The 18,776-nt window shown below is 42.0% G+C and overlaps 1 protein-coding gene and 2 non-coding genes across 3 annotated transcripts; all 3 read right to left on the minus strand.

The window, feature by feature from the left end:
• Positions 1-3,149: 3,149 nt before the first annotated feature.
• Positions 3,150-3,271, minus strand: LOC118597522. The gene has a single exon (XR_004946828.1). It is a non-coding gene; the product is annotated as a small nucleolar RNA SNORA28 (small nucleolar RNA).
• Positions 3,272-5,506: 2,235 nt separating this feature from the next.
• On the minus strand, positions 5,507-8,511 carry Rpl30 (ribosomal protein L30). The gene is made up of 5 exons (XM_036208297.1): positions 8,427-8,511; positions 8,266-8,318; positions 7,874-8,019; positions 6,266-6,396; positions 5,507-5,608 (listed from the first exon to the last, which is right to left on the minus strand). Exons 2-5 carry the CDS (start codon positions 8,284-8,286, stop codon positions 5,559-5,561), a joined length of 348 nt encoding a protein of 115 aa, XP_036064190.1. The 5' UTR covers positions 8,287-8,318; positions 8,427-8,511; the 3' UTR covers positions 5,507-5,558.
• LOC118597514 lies at positions 5,801-5,932 on the minus strand. Its single transcript, XR_004946821.1, has one exon. It is a non-coding gene; the product is annotated as a small nucleolar RNA SNORA72 (small nucleolar RNA).
• Positions 8,512-18,776: the final 10,265 nt, after the last annotated feature.

The following is an 18,776-nucleotide window of genomic DNA, read 5'->3' on the forward strand; positions in this document are numbered from 1 at the left end:
CACAATATTAAAATTCGCCACTACAGAAAAATGGTGTCGAATAAAATTCCTAGTTTAAATTTGAGACAGGGTCTTGCTTTTTGCTGAGGTTGTAACTCAGGATGTCCCCCAATCCCAATTCTCCTGCTTCAGTGTAATGGGAATACAGGCACTTGGCACCAAGTCCAGCCTCACTGTAACTTTAAATATAAAATATTCGTAGACAAAAAAGGCCAATATAAAAGAAAAAAAAGGTTTAGATAATAGCTTTTTTAAAAAGCCCATCAGCTCGATACAACCACTGTCTGGCTAGTGATGGTTACCAATGTAGAAATACAAGCTCTTGTACACTGCTAATGAGTACAAATTGGAACTATAGCAGCTGTCATACCATTTGCTATCAAACCAAGTGGTTTTTATCACAAACATATAGGAGAGACCTGCAGAGGATTGTCACTAAGCAACAATTAGAAATAGACTAAATATCAGAACTGCTTTAGGGCATAGTCTATACCACAGAAATACTATTCATTTACAGAAATTCCCCAAATCTACCAAGCCATGGTGAATCCCAAAACTAAGTTGCTTTTTAAAGCAGGATCTCATGTGTCCTGGGCTGGCCTCAAACTTACTATGTAACTGAGAATAACCTTACATCCTGATGCCCTTGCCTCACTCCTGAGTGCTGGGATTATGAGAATGTACCACCATGTCCAGTTTACATGGTGCTAAGGAATGAATCCAGGGCTTGTGCATGTGAGGAAAGCACTCTATAACTGAGCCACACCCCAGTCCTGAGACCAACCTTAAAAGCCAATGACAATTTAGGAGCCAGGCAGGCATACCATTGAGTTCAGAGAATGTGTTTTTTTAAAAAAAAATCCAGCCGGGCCGGTGGTGGCGCATGCCTTTAATCCCAGCACTCAGGAGGCAGAGCCAGGCAGACCTTTGTGAGTTTGAGGCCAGCCTGGTCTACAGAGCAAGATCCCGGAAAGGAACAAAGCTACACAGAGAAACCTTGTGGGGGGGGGGGGGGGGGGGAGATCCAGTAACAAGGTCTAGCATTCCAGTAATTTCTATTTAACTAACACACACAATTAGCTATTCAGGGATATATGTACATTAAGTACAGGGATATCACCTCAAGAAGGCACTTACATACAGATAAAATAACATTCTTCCCACCAAAGCAACTACATTTTAGGATATGAATCTTTTATATCCAAAATACCTTAAGTTTATATTGATACTTCAAGGGTTTTCACTAAATGTCTTCTTACAGGGGAGCCTCAGCCTCAACCTCATCTGGAAAGGTGTTTATGTTGTAACTCAAAATAAGCGTTTTCCTTACAAAGTATTATCTGGATGACTAAGACTGAGGTATTAAGCTACTCCCGGTTGGCTGTTCTGTTCACGCTCCCTCTAGTGGCACAAAAGTATCCCTTTCTCCTGCTTGGTACCACACTGAAAAGCTTGGAGGTGGGGGAGGGGAACCTGAAGCCTATGCATCAATTTACAGCTCAGGGACTGGATGCAATAGTTAAGTGTATGCTGCCAAACTGGGTTCCCAGTTCCCATTCAGGTAGCTGTGCTCAGTCACCAGTAACTCCAGGTATAATGGATACAACGCCCTTATCTGGCATGCCTACTTACATACAGACACAGGGAAGTCTTTAAAAAATTACCTTGTTCATTTTGATGTGTGGTGCTTGTTTGCAAGTTCCTTATGATAGCATAAGGAACTTAAATGTTTCAATGTTTAAATTATGTAGTTTAAGATACCTAGCTTTGCTACTGGTCTACATCATCAAGTGTCACCAGCACTGCTTTTCCACTTCACTGCTGATTCTGTAAGCCTGTATTACTCTGTAAAATCAGGTTCACAATGCTGTCTTGTTGGATTGTCAGAGAATTGTGTACATCCACATTTAGCAAAGCTCAAAACATGTCTCTTTTTGGTTTTTTGAGACAGGGGTTCTCTGTGTAGTCCTGCCTATCCTGGAACTCAAGAGATCCACATGCCTCTGCCTCCCAAGTGCTGGGATTAAAGGCATATGCCATCACCTGGCAAAACATTTCTCATATATATACTTTTTTTTGCAGGGCTGGAGAGATGGCTTGGTGGTTAAGTGCACTCGCTGTTCCTGCACAAGACCCAGATTGAGTTTTGAGCACCCACATAAGTCACAACCATCTCAAACTGCAATTCCACCATTCATCACCAGCACTAGCAAGCACAAGGCCCTGGGTTCGATCCTGAGCTCAAAAAAAAACCTTGTTCTTGCAGAAGATCTAGGTTCAGTTTTCCAGCACCCACACAGCAACTCACATACACCAATGCCATCTACTGGCCACTACAGGTACCAGGCATGCTTACAGTGCACAGACATAACAGCAAGCATAACACTCACATACATCTTCTAAAAAAATCTCAGGCATATGTATAAGTGAATGCCATGTATGCCAAGTGCCCACAGATTCTAGAAGGGGTTGTGCAACCCACCCACCCACCACCACACACACACACACATTTTAAATGCTCAGTATTAGCTGTGACATTTTTATTTTTCAGCAGTCAGTCTATGGCAAGGGCTTAGGTGGGTTTATACTGAGCAGATGAAAACAGAATGAATTTTGTCTTGACTCTCTGAACTAGATGGGAGATAGCAAATTAAATCATAAATGTATATAAGATACTGAAAAATTACTATTATCAAGACAAAATGTTTGAAAAATCCTGGACTAGATAATCACACATATATTGAGGACCTGTTTTAGGACCAGAAAAATATTCACTCAAAATTTTATGTAGTATCAAGTTGAAAATGCTGAGTCCCTTAGGTCTCTAGGACCATAGTTTAGTGAGAGGCAGATGTGACTAATGCTATTTAAAAACAAAACAACAAAAAACAAAAAGACTCAATTTTAACTAGGTGGCACCTAGCCTCGACTGGACTACTGGACTTGTCCTCAGATCAAATACAGATCTAGAATGGGAGCGGGAAACCTGCCACCACAGCAAAATTGCAGAGAAAATCTTCTCATGAAACATGACCATCTTCCACATTATACGACTCCATTCATGACTAGCCTAAAATTTGGTTTCTTTTCCACACACCACCATTGGCTGTTGCCACCATTACATAATTTTAATTCTTGGTTTCTTAAATATTGTTTGAGCCTATATAACGGCTTGTCTCAGGAGGAAGAGAACACCGGAATAGGTTAGACTTTCTTGCTATAGCAAGCTCAAATTGTGTCAGATAGTTTGTTCATCTGCAATTTTTAACACACTCAATATCCAGCTTCTTTGGCACCTGTCTCCACACCTAACAGGAGTCCACTCAGATAAATTCCCTGCAATCCCTCATATTAAAGCAACCCAACTGCAATCTTATTTCATTTTAATTAGAAAAGAACACCTCAGAATGCCAACTGTTACCACCCCTGATGTAGCAGCACAATGACACTTCATCACAGCTCCTCCACAGAAACACACCCGAGTAAGGTGTTTCCTATCACCTAGCTTTAAACTTTCATTTTAAACCATTCTTGCAGACACAATGACTAGACAAAAGTATGTATAAATTAAAAGCCAAATTATCTTATACCATATTAACACTACCTACAAAGCCCTAGAAACCACACGTTAAAAGAATTCTAGGGGCTGGAGAGATGGCTCAGAGGTTAAGAGCACTGACTGCTCTTCCTGAGGTCCTGAGTTCAATTCCCCTGCACCTACATGGTGGCTCACAACCATCTGTAATGAGATCTGGTGCCCTCTTCTGTGAACATAATAAATATTTAAAAAATAAATCTTTACAAACTCCATATATAGTTATATATCAGTTATTTGTGCTTTGAAATTCATCAGTTCACCATACATTAAGGAATTAAATAGAAAGGTCCACTGTAGGAGACAAACACACTAATTTTAACCAAGACATAACACTCTGAACCATGGAAATATCTCTAAAAAGCACACCTAACCAATCTGCATACAAGATCTAATACCTAATTTTGAGCACACCAGTTTAAGTATGTAAACACCAAGAATTGAGAACACTTAAACTCAACTCGGCCAATACTTAACCTGGAAACATTCTAGTTTAAAATCTCGGGTGGGAGGTTGAGGGAGAAGATACCATCTTGCAACAAGAAGAATCAAAAATGAGAAAGGCTGGTTCTTTACAGCCCCTCCCTGCTGAACTGCTGATCACAAAGTGTTAGTAGCTGCTCCCAAAATAAGAGAGGACAATGAAGCTCAGGTCACTCTTAGAAGTACATCCACCTTAGGTTAACTTCTGAAACCATTTAACATGTTACCTTCAAAGAAACCAAATTCCTCACCTGTCAAAAGGGGAGGCACACCAGTGTTATGTAGCTATTACGGATAGTCAACTTTGACTCTGAATAGTATAGAGAAGGTATCCTCGGTGGATGGAAGGAGAGCCCAAGAAGCCTTTCTGATACTCCTGAAGTTTCCCTCAAAGGCTTGGCAGATTACATACAGTATACATGCCAAGCCCATTTGGTTCAGAATACCAAGTCAGTATTCTCCCCCAAATTAGTTTGAGTCTCCCCAAAAAATACTAACCTGCGTAGGATAATGGACAATTTTGGGGACATTCACTTTTTAGAACTGAAGGATATAAAACATACCTGGACAACCTGACACACTATGAACTAAAGACCAGGCTTATTCTGAAGTTGTACAAGCTTGCTTTCCACAAACTCAGAGAAGGTCCTTCTGTCCCATACTTTCGGCAGCTTTTAACAGCATTTCACTTGCTACATAGCTTTGGTCAGTCACCACCAATGCCTTGCAAACATACCCAAATATACAATGCAAACACCCTGAGGCCAGACTCACAAGCCTGTCTTTATGGGGCTGGAAATAACAGCTCAGTGACAAAGCACTTTCTGTGGAAGTTTGAGGGCTGATGCTCAAACCTCCAGGATCCATGTAAAATAAATGGTGAACGTGCAGGGTAACCAGCCTGTGATTCTATCACTCAGGAGACCCCAAGAGGAAGCTGGCTAGCTAAACTAGCGCTGGAATTGCCAAACTCTACCTAGGTTTAAGTGAGAGACTACCTCGGTATGTAAGGTTAGGTTAGGTATATAAAGTAAAGAGCGATGGAGGAAAACACCAGTCAACCTCTAGCGTAAACATACCCACCCACAAAAAATACCAATCAACAAGGCTTTCTGATTAGATATATACTATATAAACACAAATGTGTATTTCAACATCGGAATTCTAAACTCTGAAACATCCCTGTGGTCCCACTCATTTTGTTTGCAGTGATACAGTGTTTAACAAAACAAAACCCCACAAATGGGGGGGAGGGGTGTGTAAAAAACTAAAAAAAAAAAGAAAAAAGAAAACCTCACAAAATGGAAACTAGGCAATGTAACTTCACCTAAGTCTCGCCACCAGACCTTGTTGTTTTGATGGCTCTAACCCTCCATTCAAGTGTAAGAGAACCAAAAGTTAGGAAGAAAACAACCCAAAGGGACACAATGTTTTTAAAAGGAGCTCTGGTAAAGTTTTATTAAAGAAAAACTTTCCTGGTTTACTTTTCACCAGTCTGTTCTGGCATGCTTCTAATAATATCAGAATCACCTAGAAAATAAAAATAATAGTTTTACAATTCATGTAATGGCAACCGATAGTCATAGAACTTCCCTGGGATGGCTACATGTTCTTTAGCTAAGGAGGCAGATTAGCACTATCTGCAAATTATTACCGTCGTTACTGTCACTTAGAATCTCAGCCACCCACAATCACACAGAACAATCACAATAAACCAGACCTGCTTGTCACCAGCATTGAGAAAACCAGACCTGGGTAAAGAACCAGGTCCAGGGACACATGCATGGTCTTACTATAGCGAATGTCTAGCCTGTCCTGATTATCACAGAATCAGAACAGCGAGAATATTCGCAGTATTCTACAACTTCCAAGTTCAAAACACAGACTGTGTATTTGTAGGCACTCAGCACAAACTGTTTATTCCCAAGCAACAAAGATTACTTTTCAATTCACCTGCTATTTCCACGTTTTAACAAGCTATTAAGTGCCACATTAATGAAGTTCATAATCTCAAAGTTAAAATTACAACGTACTGGCATGCATGATCAATTCTCTACAAAATAAAATTATGATATTTCTTGCAATATTAAAATTCTAATGGTCTGAACTCAGGCACCAAAGCCACTGTCTAGTAAAGAGCACTAACATTAGAAAGGAAGAAAATATTTTATGATTTAAAAAGCATACCTGGGTCAATGATAGCCAGTGTGCATACTCTGTAGTATTTTCCACATGCTGTGCCCAATTCAATGTTATTGCCACTGTAGTGATGAACACCAGTTTTAGCCAACATAGCATAGTATTCTATTTCAGATTTCCTTTGGGAACAACAAAAAAGTCAAATAAATACCATACCAAAGTACTGATAGATGGTTACCAATAGTAACCAAATCACTTCCAAGTGTAGCAAATATCTACTGAATACTCATTTTGTTTAGGTAGTATTCAATTCTAAGTATGTTGTATTCATGTTTCAAATTACTAAAGTTTAAAATGTGTAAGGTACTTGAAGACTGGGGTGGGGGGATGAAGGGGGGTGATGGGGGGGTGTTACAAGATGACGAGGATATATCTAGGTTAGTAAAAAGGTTGTAACAGACATTTAAAAAATGTTGGCTGGGATAGATAGCTCAGCGAAAGCTGGTATTGCCTATAAAAGACCCAAGTTCAGTTCCCAGCACCCAGACCAACCACCTCACAACTGCTGCTCCAGGGGGTTTGACACCCACTTCTGGATTCCCAAGGGCGCATGCATTCACTCTCTCTCACAAACAATAACAAATAAACTTTAAAGGGGGGTGGGGGGTGGAGATGGCTCAGAGGTTAAGAACACTGACTGCTCTTCCAGAGGTCCTGAGTTCAATTCCCAGAAACCACATGGTGGCTCACAACCATCTGTAATAAGATCTGGCTCCCTCTTCTGGCTTACAGGGATACATGCAAACAGAACACTGTACACATGATAAATAAATAAATCTTTAAAAAAAATACTTAAAAAAAAAAGAAAAAGGTTGAACTTAGCAGTGTCTGAAATTTTAATTTAACAATAGGTATTATGTACTCCATTTTAACTAACAAGAAACTAAGGCAAATAAAAGTGAAGGGTAGGGAACTTAGTGCCACCAGGAGCTTCTAAGAGGGAACCTGAACCCCAACCTGCCCCCGGACCAGAGTCTGAGCTTATATTTAACAATGGATGTCTATACTGTTACTATAAAAGGTAGGTTAAAAATATAAACAAAAATCCCCTATAAACTTGAATGGTTTAGAATAAGACCAAACACTTGGAATTCTGCCACTAAGTATAGACACCCTAACACAAGACTGAAGAGAGACACTCAACTGCCACAGAAAAATCAAGGGGCTTATATTTTCCCAAGTTTCTTTAGCTTATTCACAATGCTCACTATGTTCAAGCTCAAGCAGTTAATTGAGAATAAACATATGTTCAGAAAACTGGACACTGCTAAATGGATGGTTTTATACCTTCACCTCCATAAATCAACCAGAACTTTTCTAAACCAAAACAGGCACATGCAATGGAGTGTAACACTTTAAACCTAGAAAGATTATTTAAAAAAAATAAATAAATAAATAAGGAAGCACAAAATACAGAGGAAACATGCCCCTGTGCTTCCCTGGGCGTGTATGGTTTGTACCGCTCCTGTCACGCACTGTGCTTCAAAGGTACGTTTACAGAAGAACATGCATCAGAGAGCAACAACCATCCAATACTGGACATTCGTCCACAATGAATTTACAGCTGGCCACGCACAGTCGGGTTCCCTCCGTTACCTCAAAGCCGGGCAGTTGTTGGCGAGGATAACCAATTTCGCTTTGCCCTGTCTGATCATCTTCAGAGTCTGTTTGTAGCCCAGCACGTACTTTCCACTTTTCATAACAAGCTGGAGCCTAGAGTTGATCGACTCCAGAGACTTTTTCTACAATGCAAACATTCGAGACTTGAAAACCAGGTGCAGCCATCTCAAAATCAAACCCAGTTCCAGACTGCTGGAACTGAACCCTTTAATAATGCCTGAGAAGTCACAGAGAGCCTGTCGGGTTCACTTTGAAACCTTGGAACGGCGGCGGCATGCTGACGCCCCAGTGTGCTCCTATCAACCCGCCCCGGCCCAGACCCGGCTCTCCACGTGAATCGGCTTCCGGGCCCGGTCGGCTTCACTCACCGTCTTCTTTGCGGCCACCATCTTCCTGCCTTAGGTGCGGGACAGCCCCCAACCTAGCACATAGAGAGGGCAAAAGAGAGGATTAGGATCCGGAGCGCCAAACACCAACCGGCGGGCCCCCCCGCGCCGCCTAATCCTCCACGCAGCCAGAGCTCACTCACCAAGACCAGCCGCCAAGATGGCCGGGGAGCGAGAAAGGAAGGAGCTCCCACAATGCAAAGCTCTTCTGGATGAACAGGGGACGCTGGGACAGGAAGCGGAAGTAGAGGCAGATCACACGCGGAAGGGCCCTGGCAAGGAGCCGACTGCCGCCGCCAGTTGCTATGGGAACTGGGTTAGTTTGGTGGCTAGGATGCTGCCTGGCCTAGGCTGCGCCCTACCGCTCTCGACTTGTGTTCCGAAGCTGCGGGCTGAGCCGGGGAGAGCGGGAGTCGGATGGGAGCTGGCGAGGACGGTGACGCCGGGGTGTGTGAGGCGGCGGCCACCAGGGTCTGGCCGGTGCTGAGCTGGTCTCTGGCGGATGTTGCCTCTGGTGGGCCCCCGGAAGGACCCCGGGACGCCGCTCTCCCTGCTTCTGCGCTTCGCGGACGGAAGCAGCCCTGTCCACCGGCCGCCGATGGTCCAGGTTGCCGCTCTGTGGGAGACTTCCCCAGACGCCTTGCACAGGGACTGCAATAAACAAATCCGAGCTCGGCGGTGGCTCAGAGGGTAAATGCGCTTCCCACCAAGCGGATGAACTGAGTTCGAGACCCACGTGGTGGAAGGAGAGCCTGCTTCAGCAGTTTGTTCTCTGATCTGCGCTTGGACGCACACATTCGAATACAAAAGTAGAGAAGTAGCCTTAATAAAAATATTTTTTAAATCTTCGCTCTGTAACTTGGACCGTCGTATAAATTTAACATGAGATATTTTAGGGGGAGAAACAAAAGATTGAAAGCCTTTTCTACTTACCAACAAACCCTGGGCTGTTGAGAGTGATTCTATGCCTAAACCCACCCACCCCGACCCCGCAAAAAGTCTGGCGTGTTTGTGCACGCTTGTAATTAATTCCATGTCGGGAACATGACAGATCCCTGAGGCTAGCTGGCCAGCCAACCTAGCCTAATCTGTAAGCCCCAGGTTCCAGTAAGAGACTCTCTGGAAAAATAAGGTGGACAACTACAGAGGAAGCACACCTGAAATTGGCCCATGGCCTCTGCCCAACTGCACAAGTTTCCACACTAGTCAACATAAGCACACAAAAAAAGGAAGATCAGGTTAGTAAGTAAGCTGAATGGTGTGTTACTTTGTCCTGGAGGTTGGGAGAGGGCATTGCCTAAATGTTAAAGCAAATAGTAAGGTAATCTAACACTACTGCTTGGTCAAATTCACATCAACATGGGCCCTAAGAGTTGAATAAGTTTTAATTGTAAAAATACCTAATTTACAGACCTGGTTCTGTTCCTGTTTCTACAATACAATAGCTGTAAAAACTTGAGAATAACAAGGTTACTATCTCTTACTGGAACCTGGGGCTTACAGATTAGGCTAGGTTGGCTGGCCAGCTAGCCTCAGGGATCTGTCCATGTTCCAGAAATGGAATTACAAGCTTATGCAAATCCAGATATTTGTCTTCTGTTATTCTAGTTCTGTAAACATACTAATCTTTAAATGAACTTTAAAACTAACAAATAGCTCATCTGAAAACTCAATGAAATAAGCCATTAGAGTTGTGACATGGCTGGTTAAAATACCAGCATCCCCCCCACCCCTTTTTTCTTAATCCTGTGCTTTTCTTTGCTGACCTGTTTGGTTTGTGGTTCTCATGCTATTATGAGATGGAATGTCTGCTTAAGAGCACTTTGCTTTACAGTTTTCTTCAGGTACAGTTTGGGAATGGAATGATGTCCTCCTGTTCGCATTATACATTCAGTTACACATCTTTCTCCCACCTTCCCCCATTCTCAAATATTCTTGGTAGATACTTGATTACAATGAACCACACTCAAAACTGACGTCATGCTAAGACACAGTATAATTCTAACTGCTGTGTGAAGAAACTGTTACGGACATCATGTACTCATCCCAAATGACACTGTGGACTAGCTCCTTTATACTGCTAGTCCTTTAAGGTGCTTTCAGAATGACTGAGGTTGCATCTCGGTTGGTAGAGCACTCGCCTACCATGCACAAAGTCCTGGATGTGGTCCCCAGTACCACCTAAAACTGGTATGACACATGCTGTGTAACCCCAGCACTTGGGAGGGGGAGGAAGCCAGGTCATCTTCAGTTACATAACAAGTTCAAGGTCCTCCTGAGACCTTATCTGAAAAAATAAAGATAGGATGGCTAGATAAAAAACATAATGACTGTTCACAAATGTGCAGGCTTCAACACACTTTTAACAAACCTTAACTTATGGTCATGAAAATGTCATAGGCCACATTAATCTTTTTTATAGAGGACAAAACTAGAAAGAAAGTAATTAGTTTTTCAAAGGTAAAGTAAGACCAGATACGGTCTCCCTTGCCTGTGATCCTAGCAATCAGGAGATAAGACAGGAGAGTCAGGAGTTCAAGGCTATCCTTGGATGCTGAGAAATTTCAAGGCCAGCCTGGGCTACATAAGACCATGTGTCAAAAATAAGTTTGTCAGGCCTGAACTCTAAAATATTAACTGGAATGTGGGGGTGGGGACAATAAAGCCTAGACAAGGACAGTGGAAGCAAATCCAGGAAGACAGTCTGCTAGCAAACAGTTTTCATGAGAGGGAAGACCAGGCTGGCCTCGAACTCACAGAGATCTGCCTGCCTCTGCGTCCCAAGTGCTGGGATTAAAGGTGTGCACCACCATGCCTAGCTCTGTTTTGGGGTTTTTTTTGTTTTGTTTTAAGGACATTTGTTTTTATTGTGTCTATTTCATCACTGTTTGAACTATTTTATAACATGTGTGCATTACTGATTATCACATGAAAAGTTCCTTTTTTGTTTGTTTGTTTGTTTGGAGCTGAGGACCGAACCCAAGGCCTTGCGCTGGCTAGGCAAGTGCTCTACCACTGAGCTAAATCCCCAACCCCAAAAAGTTCCTTTTAAGTAATAAATTACTCTTGTTTAGTATTGTATTTTCAAACTGGTGTCTTGTAAGACATCAGTTATGTAACAGGCTCCCAGACCTAAGGACAACTGACTCCATGGTGGAAGTACCACTCAGGCTGTAAAACTCAGCACCTAGACAGCACCATCTTCCAAAACTAAAACAAAGGTCTAATCTATCCATAGTTCTGGGAAAGTCTCAAAATGTACTAACCTTGCTTTTTGGTTTCTGTAGTTCTGCTTCTGGCTAACTGTTCTTGTTAACTGAAGTATGTCAACCAGAACAGGGTTTCTGTGCTTAAAAAGCTCACCCTGAGAAAAGCTCAGGGCTGCACTGGGATCCCAAATACCCAGTAGAGTCACCAGATGGCTAATAAAGACTTTCTATTGGCTTATGCCCATGTCCAAGAATCTTTTCTGATGGATACCCCATAACAAGTTATATCACAAAATGTAGGCATTGGGATCACCTGGAGCTCTGATTCTTGGGCCTACGTTGCCTATGGAAGAGACTTCAGGATGTCGGGGCTGAGAATCAGGGTCTAACAAGCAGCTGAGATGACTCATATAAATTCTAAGTGTAAGAAGACCTAAAGAATGAGATAGCCAAGGTGGTTCTGAGGTGTGCATCTCCAGATAGATCCCAACCAAATGAAGTGATGCCTTAGTTTGCACTGAGTTCCATGTTAAGGCCAACTGACTACAGCTCTCTTCCTTTTCCTAGTTAAACATAGTGTTAGTCTCTAATCATGTCCCAAGCTGAAGGGCAACTTGTTTTGTTGTTGTTTTGACTTGTTCTTCCTCTATAACCTTATGATTTACATAATTTGTTTTCATTGTTTCATATGTTCCAAGAATTGACTGACCATAAACTATTTCATTGTATGTTCTAATAACTACCTGACCATAACCCATAACACATACCCTTCCCATGATCACATAAAGAGGCTCTCCTGTCTTTGGTTTTTGCCGTTTCATCCTCCTCCTATGGGAAATGGAAAGTTTGGCCCAGGCATAAATAAATTTTGACCTTGCAACATCTTGGTGTTAGCTCCCCGTTTTCAATACTATACTATTCTATACTTTCAAAGTTTTAAAAAGTTATGGTTTGGGGCCAAGCATGGTGATGCCAACCTTTAATCCCAGCATTCAAGAGGTAGAGGCAGGAAGATCTCAGTTCCAGGCTAGCCCGGTGTGCATACTGAGTACTACAGGGCTACATAGTGAGATCTGTCTCAAAAACTACAGTATGATTTTTATGGGCTGAAAGTGAAGAGCTCTGGCTGCTCTTCTAGAGGACCCATGCTCAGTTCTCAACACTCTTGTGGTGTGTCACAAACATCTACAACTTCAGTCCCAGGGGATCTGATTCCCCCTTCTGGCTTTTGAGGACACCAGGTGGTCCTAGGGTGTATAAGAATCATGCCAGGGGCTGGAGAGATGGCTCAGAGGTTAAAAGCACTGACTGCTCTTCCAGAGGTCCTGAGTTCAATTCCCAGCACCCACATGGTGGCTCACAACCATCTATAATGAGATATGGGGCCCTCTTCTGTGTACATAATAAATAAATAAATCTTTAAAAAAAAAAAAAAAGAAAGAAAGAAAGAAAAAAGAATCATGCCAGGCAGTGGTGGTGCATGCCTTTAATCCCAGCACTTGGGAGTCAGAGGTAGGGGGATCTTTGTGAGTTCGAGGCCAGCCTGGTCTACAAAGCAAGTTCCAGGACAGCCAGGACTGTTAACACAGAGAAACTCTGTCTCAAGAACCAGCCGCCCCAAGACTGAGCAAGACTTGGAAAGGAAACCAGGAAGCAGTGTTCCTCCATGGTCTCTGCATCAGCTCCTGTCCCCAGGTTCCTGCCCTGACTTCCATCAGTGATGGACTGTGATGTGGAACTGTAGGTTTCCACCCCAAGTTGCTTTTAGTAATGGTATTTTATAACAGCAATAAAACTCTATCTAAAATATACATATGCTGGGCGGTGGTGGCACACACTTTTAATCCCAGCACTCAGAAGGCAGAAGCAGGTGGATCACTGTGAGTTCGAGGCCCGCCTGGGCTTCGTAGTGAGTTCCAGGAAAGGCGCAAAGCTACACAGAGAAACCCTGCTTGAAAAAAAAAAAAAGAAAGAAAGAAAAGAAACATACATATATATCACTTTTGTCCACATATATTCATTTTCCTTCAAAATAATCAGAATTACTTCAACCTCTGTTTTAGAGAATCAAAGGTCTTGTAATAACTCCATGAGGTTAATTTCCTGTCCTTGCCATAGAGAAAGAATTGTAGCTGGGCAATAGTATTGAATGCCTTTAATCTCAGCTCTTGGGAGACAGAGGCAGGCAGATCTCTGTGAGTTCGAGGCCAGCCTGGTCTACAGAGCGAGTCTCAAGACTACCAAGGATAAACAGAGAAACCCTGTCTTGAAAAACAAACAAACAAAAACCAAAAATACACATTAAAAAAAGAGAAAGAATTGCTTTTTGGCAGATACTCTTTTATTGTATGGTAAAAGCCAACAAAACATTTTTAGAAAACTCAGCTGGGCACATTTGGCCTGTGTTAGAAAATTACTGCTATTATGTCTTGATTTTCAGATGAATTCCAGTAAAACATCTGCAGATAAACAGAGAACTAAGTAGGGCAAATTCAAAAAGGTATCACTAGCTACTGAATCCAGGTGGAGTTTATACAGATGTTCATTGTCCAAGTCAACATTCTCTTACTTTAAAAATCTCTGCTGGGCGGTTGGTGGCCCACGGCTTAAATCCCAGCACTGAGGAGGCAGAGGGGCAGAGGCAGGTGGGTCTCTGTGAGTTGAAGTCCAACCTGGTCTACACACCTAGTTCCAGGACAGCCAAAGCCACACAGAAAAATCCTGTCTAAAAAAAAAAAAAAAAAAAAAAAAAAAAAAAAAAAAAAATCTCCACACTCCAAAGCTTTGGTATGTGCTTTGAGAGGACTTTGCTGTCCAGATGTTACTACTCCTGAATGCTTCTTTGTATCTAGCATTTCAGTGTGATTTTGAGAGGATAACAACAGGTAATTATGAGATAAGAAAATTAACACAAGACTCTTCATTGTTTCTCCGTCACCAAAATTGCTACTTCAAGCTTCTGAAAACAAAACAAGGTAAAAACCACAGGCACCTACATCCATTGTGCTTCCCTTTTTTTCTTTCTTGCTATGAGAATTAGAAGTGACAGACTGCATTCCTTGTCAGAGCACAAACAGTACTAACAAGTTCATCTGATAGTTATTGGTTCAATGCATCCACTCTATCTGTCCAATGGTTAAAACGATCATACTCATTAACAACGACTTGATGTTCATGTAAGGCATGCCTCAGTGCTTTGTGTGACTCAGCCTTGTGTTCTTACCAGCCATGTTAGCCATGCTGATAAATATATTGGTAAGAAGGAGGGATAATGAAAAGTTGGTGAGTGACCAATGTGCACTCACCCAAGCATTCTGAACACTGAGGGGGCAAGAGAGAACAGCAGCTACCCATCCTTTCTGTCTACCCAATAACAGGGGCAGAAGTGCTTGTCCCATAGCCCTTCCTGCTCAGATGAGGGGTGCTTCTGATTCTGTTTTACTTAGCAGACTACATCCCATACACTTGAATTGAAAGCCGGCCAGAGTAACGCTTCCCCTCATCTAATTTTATTTGATTTTGCCATTTTCTATCTAAGGTAGCATAAGTTTTTTATACCCTTTGATACAAAGAACCAAGTGAGAATACTTCCTTCCTGTGTTTGTTATAGTGGAGTAACACTCTTGGAAAAAAAGAGTACTATCTATGAACTTGGTCTTTGGATTAGTCTGTTTTTCTTAGGGTCATTTTTTAAAAATTTTACTATAACTGGACTCTTGTGTATTTCAAAGTGTCTGTCCACAAAGTACGGTATTTTACATGTTATCTCTAATATTTTAAAAGTCTGTTATCTCTTTTTATCCTTAGAAAGGGTAGAAAACAAAGGAATATGGCAATTTGCCTTTAAACCAGAGTGCTATCAGCTCAGTGTTGTAACACTGTGTATCAGGTTACTCAATGGAGAAATAAGTAATAATGCAATTTTGTGATAAAATCAAAACATGGATATATGGGAGGAAAAAATGACAAAAAAGGATCAATGGGGGTGAAATGATTAACTACTGCCTTCGAAATATAAAGCATCAATATCAACCTTGAAAAATCACAGTAGTAGTTATGATCAGACAGTATCAAGCCAGACATCTAACAAGACTAAAGAATAAGGCAGGACAGGTGGTTGTTGAGGTCAGCCAGGAAGAGGCATGCATTGTGTAGTGAGGACTTGTGTTAAAACAACAGAAAGAAGTACAATTAAGGAGAAAAGCAGCTGGGTGGTGGTGGCACACGCCTGTAATCCCAGCTCCAAAAGCTACAGATAAACCCTGTCTCAAAAAAACAAAAGGAGAAAAGCAGTTTATTTTGCAGCTCAACAAATGGACAAGCTATCCAGAGGTCAAGATCCAGGTCTGTGTAGACTAGTGGTGGGAGAAATAGTATTGTGTATTAGTCACCAGTTCAAAGCAAACTGCAGGACAGGACCTCAATATTATCTTGGGTGGTGCTGTAACTGAGTGCTTCACTTACAACTCCACCACTCTATAGGTTTGTCTGTCTCTGGGTAGATGAGTGGAAAGACCAGAAAGTCACGTAGAAATTAACCTGTCACCTTCATTGTCTCATAACAAAGTGAGTTCCTTGTTGAGGAACGTTAGTTTTGCTTATGTTGCATTTGTTTAACTCTGTGAAGCTGTGTTACTGTTCCTATCTAAAACACCTGATGGTCTAATAAAGAGCTGAATGGCCAATAGCAAGGCAGGAGAAAAGATAGGCAGGACTGGCAGGCAGAGAGAAGATATAGAAGGAGAAGTCTGGGAAGAAAGAAAGAAATCAAGGAACGAGAGAGAGAGAGAGAGAGAGAGAGAGAGAGAGAGAGAGAGAACACTAGGGGTCAGTCACTCAGCCATCCAGCCAGCCATGGAGAAAGAATAAGATTTACAGAAGTAGGGTTGGGGATTTAGCTCAGTGGTAGAGCGCTTGCCTAGCAAGCACAAGGCCCTGGGTTTGATCCTCAGCTCCTGAAAAAAAAAAAAAAAAAGATTTACAGAAGTAACAGAACAGAATGGTAAACATCCAGAGGCATAAGGGTTATGGGATATTTAAGTTAAGAAAAGCTGGCTAGAGATGGCTCAGTGGTTAAGAGCACTGGCTATTCTTCCAGAGGTCCTGAGTTCAATTCCCAGCAACCACATGGTGGCTCCCAACCATCTGTAATGAGATCTGGTGCCCTCTTCTGGCCTGCAGGCAGAACATTGTATACATAATAAATAAATCTTTTAAAAAAAAAAAAAAAGGAAAGAAAAGCTGGCTAGAAACAAGTCAAGCTAAGGCCAGGAATTTATAATTAAGAATAAGCTTCTGTGTGTGATTTATTTGGGAGCTGGGTGACAGGTCTCCCAAAAGAGTTAAAACAAACAACAACAGTTCTTTGACAAGATATAATATGGAATGGAATGTCTCAGGGAGGTATGATGTCTTGTTTTCATTTTCTCTTTCTGACGTGGGGCAGTCTTGCTGTGTTGTCCAAGCTGGTCTCAACATCCTAGACTCAAGTGACTCTCCAGTAGGATGTCTAATGTCTTGATGACAGGACCACTGATGAATGGTACTGGTAGAGAGAGACTGAGTAGGAATAACAAGTTTGATCTAATATCCACTACAGTAAAAAATTATCTGCTCACTTAGGGATATAGAGATGGCTCAGTGAATAAAGTGCTTGCCTCAAAAGCACGAGGAGCTGAATTCAGTTGGATGCTATAGTTCCTGTGATGCCAGCACTCCTAGAGTAGGATGGAAGGTAGAGACAGGAGAATTCCTGGAAGCTTGTGAGTCAGCTAACAGGATGGATACAGTAGCAAACAAAGTCTCTGCATCAAACAAGATGGAAAGTGAGGATCAGCACTGGAGGTTGCCCTCTAACTTCCACATACACACAGTGCACACACATCTGCACTCATACAAGCACACACACACACACACACACACACACACACACACACACACACACACCTTTAGAAGATTAGCTTCACTGTTATACTAAAAGCAATCCATTTTATCTTCCTTGAGAAGGTTGGATGGTTGCACACGCCTTTAACCCCACTTTAATCAGCACTCTAGAGGCAGAGACAGCTGGATCTCTGTGAGTTCGAGGCCAGCCTGGGCTACAGGACAGGCACCAAAGCTTGAGGCCAGCCTGGTCTACAGAGTGAATTCCAGGACAGCCAGGGCTACACAGAGAAACCCTGTCTCAAAAAACTAAAAAGCAAAAAAGCAAAAAAAAAAAGGTTGCCGGATGGTGGTGGCACACGCCTTTAATCCTAGCACTCAGGAGGCAGAGGCAGCTGGATCTCTGTGAGTTCGAGGCTAGCCTGGGCTACAGGACAGGCACCAAAGCTACACAGAGAAACCTTGTCTCGGGGGGGGGGGGGGGGGGGGGAACCAACCAAAAAAAAGAAAGAAAGAAAGGAAGGAAGGAAGGAAGGAAGGAAGGAAGGAAGGAAGGAAGGAAGAAAGAAAGAAAAGAAAAGAAAAAGTAGATCTCATCACAGTATCATTTCAGAGGCAACATTTGTCATCACTTTGTGGGAAGTTGCACACTCAGCCAGGTAAACTTTGGTAAAGGGAGGAACAAATTGCTGAGTTGCTGAACCCAATATGGCTTCCATCCCCATTCCTCTATCTATTTTATTCCTGAGCCCATTTATTGAGCAATGGGATGATTCCTGAAAAAGACTGATACTCATTAAGTACCTGTTTGCCTAATGTGGTGTGGTCTGAAAGAAATGGTCCCCATAGGGAGTGGCACTATTAGGAGGTGTGGCCTTGTTGGAAGAAGTGTGTCACTGTGAGGTGGACTTTGAAGTCTCCTATGCTCAAGCTATGACTACTATCACAGTTCACTCCTGTTGCCTGCATATTTAGATGTAGAACTCTCAGCTCTTCTCCGGCACCATGTCTGCCTTCATGCCACCTGCCATGGAAGATAATGGGCTAAACCTCTGAACTGTAAGCTAGCCCAATTAAAAGTTTTCTTTTATAAGAGTTGCTGTGATCATGGTGTCTCTTCACCTCATGAATCACTGAATACCTGATCGCTAAGTGCCTCTACTGAAAATAACAGAAGATACTTATCCCTGAGGGTACTTCAGACAATTCCTAAAACTGGTTGATAAGGAAAATAGAGAAGTTAACGGAATCCTAGTTTAGCATAAAATGTAGAGTTTAGGGAATTTAAAGTCACATATTTAGTTTTTGTTAATATGTAAATTATATCTTACTAAGAAAAAGTTTTTTTAAGCCTTCACTAGATAAACCAAAAATGACTTTTATTTATTTATTTATTTGGTT

Source organism: Onychomys torridus, chromosome 16 (genome assembly GCF_903995425.1).
Source record: "Onychomys torridus chromosome 16, mOncTor1.1, whole genome shotgun sequence".
In the NCBI taxonomy this organism is placed as follows: domain Eukaryota; kingdom Metazoa; phylum Chordata; class Mammalia; order Rodentia; family Cricetidae; genus Onychomys; species Onychomys torridus.